General features: G+C 37.7%; 1 protein-coding gene across 2 annotated transcripts in view; it reads left to right on the forward strand.

The window, feature by feature from the left end:
* Positions 1-5,618, forward strand: part of LOC142334610 (uncharacterized) — a 31,126-nt gene extending 25,508 nt beyond the window's left edge. For both annotated transcript variants that reach the window (XM_075382781.1, XM_075382782.1), the window contains exons 4-5: positions 2,843-3,394; positions 5,039-5,618. In XM_075382781.1, coding sequence (XP_075238896.1) covers positions 2,843-3,394; positions 5,039-5,542 — 1,056 coding nt within the window. In that variant the 3' untranslated portion in view covers positions 5,543-5,618. The remainder of the gene's footprint in view (positions 1-2,842; positions 3,395-5,038) is intronic.
* The last annotated feature ends 382 nt before the right edge of the window (positions 5,619-6,000 follow it).

Consider the following 6,000-nt stretch of genomic DNA (forward strand, 5'->3'; position numbering starts at 1 on the left):
CTTTCTTTATTTTAATTTAAAGAGATGAGGTCAAGTGAGTGCGTGGCACTCTAGTTGAAGGTTAATTGAGAGCAGATGATAGAGGCAGAATTAGGCTAAACATATTCATATTAAAATTTTACACCTCAGCGTTTAAGTTTCTTTGGTCTGTTTCCTTTAGTGTCTTCTTGAGACTGCAGGTCTACGAAGCTATTGCGGCTGTTTTCTGGCAATCTGCCAGCTATGTTTTTTAAATATGTTTTGTTTGTTGTAATGGCATTACAACAGGTTAAAATTATTAAAGCGCACTTATTCAACGTCAAAGTATTTTAAAATTGTGAAAACAACCCACATGAAGCGTTGATGAACCGAACCGTATTTCATTGGTACAGAACATTCTAATCAAAGGGTGAAACAATTTCATTCTATATCAAAACATTGAAATATAATAATCAACTGTTTTCAAACGCTCTTTATAGCCGCTGTTTTGCATCGGAGGATAATAAAAGTTTTTAGTTTCTAGATCTTTAGTTTAGTCTCCCTGAAGATGTTCCAGAAAAGGCTAATCCATCCAATAAATATTGATTCTTAATTTACGAATTGTTGGTTTTCGAAAATGTTGAAATTAGAGGCGTAGCAATCTGAAATTCAAAAATGGAAATTGGGTATTTTTATAATCAATATTTCATTGGTTCGCCATTTGCCCTCGACTTTTGATTTTGCTTGCTTTATAATTGCTACTTTTTACTTATCTTTGAATTTTCTCTGATTGCGCCTACCGAATATTTCATTATCTCTTAAGATTCGAAAAAAAGGTGAATGAAAGCTTAAAAATAGAAATTCTTATCTTGGTAACTTTTTTCAAGTTTTAACGGAAATACAATTCTGAAGAGACCAATTATTACCACTGTGGAGAAGTTAAAGCCAGAGAAAACTTAGAAACTGCTATATTTGAAATGTATGCTTTTCTAGGGTAAACCAAAAAGGGGAAATTTGAACTGCCAAAAAAGTGCTATTGAAATTTTTGGAAAAACACTTCATTTCTCAATGTGTCCCACATAGTTAGATAGGCTTTTTCCTAACTTTAAGCGTGAAAGGGGGTTTGTCCTACTTTTAAAAGCAGTTTTTGGTTGAGGATTTGTAGGCCAAGTGTAACGTAATTACCTCCTATTGCCCTATACAGGTGTTTTCTGAGGATTTTTTCTTGTAAATGTTTGTTATATACGAAAACAGCTTTTAACTACGTGCTCTCCTTTTTGCAATTTTCAGATATTAATTAGTTTCTACTGAACGAAGTTCCAAGCATTTATTGTGGGATGCAAATTTCTGTTTGTTTTTTATGCACAATTGTTGCTTGTCTGAAATTATTGTGACCTTTTTTTGGCCGTGACTTCTTCAGATTTGCGTGGTCTGATTGACTTGCTCATTCAAAGTTTTAAATTGGCGAGCCTAACTGCTGGAATTTTATTGGGAAAAGAACGTGATAATTGCGTCGAGTTCGGTCTCATACAATAGCGGCGTTTATTGTGCTCTTTTTATTTCAATGATTTTGAATTGTTTGGGGTGCTCTCATTTTGATATCGTTTTCTGTTTAATAGCTCCTATGGCAAGTTTTTATGGGCCTTCTCTTGGTTTTTCCATTTAAAAGATTTTGATTTCTGTTAGCGTTGTCGTAAATCTGTTATCTCATTTCTCTGATATTGAAGTCAAAATTGAGTAGTGATTTTGGTCACGCCAGAGTTAAAAGTGAGTGATTTTGCGTCGTAATTTTTTCAATCTAATTTTAACGTTCACTGCGACAACGGCGTTTGTACAACAATTCGCTTCTCTCTTAACCGGTTATTGGTTCACATGCGGCAATTCGATTAAAATGTTTTTAATAGCGTGGTTTTTTATTTCGTCAATTTTTTTAAAGAATATGACGTCACAACCAATTCAAATCTGCTCCTTGTTCATTCGTGTATGCAATTTCGACTGAATCGCATGTGTAACGTCATTGTTCCCTGTTATCGGAGTGAGTTGTTTTTTCCATTCGCGTGATTAAGTTTTTGGTCACAAGTGACTTACCTCACTCCCAAAAATGACTTCTTCACTCTGAAATTGACTTTTTACGTTAATTCAAAGAGATTAGTGAGTGCGTGTCAATCTGATTAAAGGTATTTGAGGGTAGTTAATAGAAGCAGCAATACGTAAAAGAGCTTCCTAATAAAATTATGACCTTTCAGCATTCAATAAAAGGATGTTTTTGAGACTGCTGATCTATGAAGCTATTTTGTGGCAATCTGGTATATTTTTTCAATTCTTTTTTCAATTGTTTTTTTTTCAAAATCATTTTTCGAATTAATTCGTAGTCTTTTATGGCTATTTGTCTTGTTTAGCCTAGGAAATTTCATTGAATTTTGCCTCACAATTTGTCCTACTGATTTCTATTTTGTCTAGATTTTGTTACCTTATGACGTCACACTCGCTTGAAATCTGCTTTTTGATCAATAGTTTGTGCAGTTTTGAGTGAACTACGTGCTTTTTTCATTCTTAGTGGAGCGGCTTTTTTGTTCATTCGCATGATTAAGTTTTGGGCACATGTGAATTACCTTGCTCTCAAAAATGACTTTCCTCTTTCGTAATGAATTTTTCATACTTGAATGTTATAAGGTCAACTGAGTGTATATTACTATAATTGAAGGTTATTTGAGATTAGCTAACAAAAGCAGAAATAAGTTATCCAGATTCTTAATCCAAATCTAACTCCTCAGCAATGAATAAAAAAGCAGAGAACTTTCTCTTTTTGATGTTTTTGTCTTTTTGGATGTCTTTTTAATTCAATTTCTCTTGTTTGTTTGTGCTATAAATGCCGTTGCTTTAGTCTGGTTTGTTTCCCCACAACTATGGCCACAATTACCACAACGTGTTCCCAGTGTTAGGACAGTCTCCTATGGGTTCAGCTGGTCACAGTCAACCAAACACCCCAAGTCCCGTGTCCTCAGTTGGAGTAACTCAGCCGCAGCATCGAGTTACTGGTCATCCTACGCAGTCGGATTACAATGCTTCTTATGATCTGGATTTTAAAACAAACAGACGGCCAGGGATGCAGCATTCAAACGCACAGTACAGCTCATCGCCTCTGACTTATGCCGACAGTGCTTCCAGTGGTAACAGCTCTGCTAGCAACGCCCCTAAAAGCACCATGATTAAAGGTAGTAATTACGAAGCCTCGCCGTCCACCATGTTCAACTTTTTCCAACCAGCTCCATCTACTGAGAGCACTCCGGAAGAGCTCAGACCTGGTGGGCAACATTTGGACGACAGTCGAACCTCGTCGCCTGTGAGGTCAATTGCAAACCAGTTGAAGCAGATTGCTGATCAGAACAGCCACACTTCAATTAATCAGCCTCACCAAACATCAGCACTAGCCATGGTAAGTGGCAGCAATTGCTTATCGTAACCTAAGTTTTACCGTAAATTATCCCATGTGTCTGGTAATTATCTCATACGTCATGAAAAAGGAAGGAATTATACAGTAGGAGGTTATAATTAGGGAATATATACAAGACGTTTGTGACAATTATATTAGTCCTGCGGTCTTTTTTAATGCAATCTTTCGCTTGATCGATTCTTCGGCTGAAGCTTTCAACTTTTCATCCTAAAAACGGAATAAACGGGTAAAAGTTAAGGCGCTGCACAACTCTCTTAGATCTTTGCTAGTCTCTAAGTGTACATTTTACAATTCGTAGAAGCCAGTGAGAAGACATACTGTAAGGGGCCAGCATTTGGAGGTGCTGACGACCCCCTCACTCTACCCCCTCTTCCACTTCACACCTCATTCCGCTCCTAACCCCGAAGCTCAACCCCCCTCCCGCCTCTGCACCCACGCTAATGCAATCCCCTCATGCTTATTGCTAGCGTTCCTAAGCCTCGCTGTTCGTCTGAGAGTAAATCGTTAGTTAGTCTGTTATGTTTAAACCTTTTTTCTGTCAATATTGACCCTCCAGAAAAAGAAATGGCTGGTTTCGTTTGAAAGCCTTCTTGAGTTAAATATACAGAAGAAAATTTTTTATTATGCCGATATGAGGTGTTTAAGATCTGGTGGTTTTTCATCAGCTTTAAGGCAAATAAAACTTTGGGTATTGATAACCAAAAGCCGAAGCCAGAAAAGGTAGATTTAGGTATTTCTAGCAAAATATTTGAGCAAAATTTTTTTAAATTGCTCTCGTAGAGAAGCAATTATTGTAAACGTGTGTCTTTTATTTTATGCAAAGTTTTCGCTTGACCGTTTTGACTTTTCAAGCGACTTTTACGCCCTTGACATTTTGTGTTTCGCGTGATCTAAAATTCTCAGTCACTATTTCAAGCAGTGAGCTCAATTGGCGGCAATTTAATACTAAAAGTCAAATGAAAAGTGCGCCAAAACTGGTGCAATTTTCAACTTTAAATCTTAATAGTGGTATATGTTAACCTCTAATGTGGTTATTTGAAGCCTAATATTTAACTTCTTAGTCCCATTTAGGCTCCCCCTCCTCCCTCCCCCGACTGAAGCAGGCTGCAATTGATTAGAGCTCCCACTAGTCGTTCGAGAGCAATTCTTCCGACGTTTAGTCGGTTGTTTTTCTTAGTCGAACAAAATCTGACTGTACGCGAACGAAAAATGTTTCCGATTAAAGCTTTGGATCTTTTCCGCAAATTTGAGTATTTTTTCTACGTTAGTAGATTGTTAATTGCCCTCGAATGAAATTAGAAACAACTGTTGTACTCATGTGGGTTTTTATTGCTTGACCGTTTTGTTCTAGAAGTTTTCTGCTCGCTTGGCTGTTCTGACTTTTCGAGTGATTTTGCCAACCACGAGTTCCTGAGTATTGCGTGATGGAAATTGTGGTTAATCGGAATTTAAGCTTCCAACTTAAATTAGCTGCTTTCATATAAATTAGCTCTTGTTCATATTTAAAAACTGTAAAAAGTTTTGCTTTTCTCTAATTTTGCGTCTCTTTAGGAGCTATTGCGATCATTTTAGCTGATTTATGGATTTTGATAAGATGTAATTTGAATTTCCTTTCAATATTTTCAGCCAACTGCCCAGAGACCTCAAACGAGCAACTTGGGAATGTCTTACGTCGCAGGATCGACTAATCAAGTTCGCAATTCAAAACCCGGTAGATCTCAGACGCAAAACATGGTCCGACCCAATCAGATGGTCTCAAATACTTCCAATAACAGCAGCAGCAGCAATTCTGCTGCACAGCAATCACCATCAACGGCTGCCGGAGGCGGCAGGGCCATTCTTGATAAGCTGCTATCTAGTGCCACGAAGCTAACTGATTCAGACAGGGCAAAGATCCAAAGGTTCCTCGCGGGAGAAACTCCATCGGCCGAAGCTACACCTGGTAGTCAACCACAGAGCAAAGTAAGCGTGGTGATTTCTGAAATGCGCGTGCCTTCTGAGATCAAAGGGGAGCTGTGTACTTCTGTCATCTCAACTGTGTTCGAAATGGACTACGAGAATCGCAAATGGAAGGTGGTCAAGCATACAAATGTCATGAAAGGACTTGCTTCTAAGCTGCAAACTAAATAAACAACTTCATTTCAATACCCCTCTGTCCTCTAATGTACACTTAGATAGAGATAATTACTGATTTCTTCTACCGCTGTTTTGTGTCCAGTAGCAACCAAAATGATTCCTCAAATTTTCAGTGACAGGAGTCGGTTAAGAAAAATTGCCAATCGCGCCATAAACCGCATGGAGGTTATTGGTTGTTACTCCTGGTTTGCACTCACGTTATTATTGGGGTCGTTATGCAATGAAATGAACATGAGTGTTATTAATAGACGCCGTCAGCCTCTCAACGGCTATTATTCAGGCGCTCTACTTTTTTTGCAATTAATTTGAATTGTATTCGGCGCTGTCTTTTTTGAAGATCTGTTCACACATTTTCATGATTTTTTGTCAACTTGGAGTAGTGATATTGGTCCGTTATTTTTATCCAGTGAAGTCAATTGAAGATTTGATAGCACATATTTTCCAAGCAAAAA

Source organism: Convolutriloba macropyga, chromosome 2, assembly GCF_964194025.1.
Source record: "Convolutriloba macropyga chromosome 2, txConMacr16.3, whole genome shotgun sequence".
Taxonomy (NCBI): domain Eukaryota; kingdom Metazoa; phylum Xenacoelomorpha; order Acoela; family Convolutidae; genus Convolutriloba; species Convolutriloba macropyga.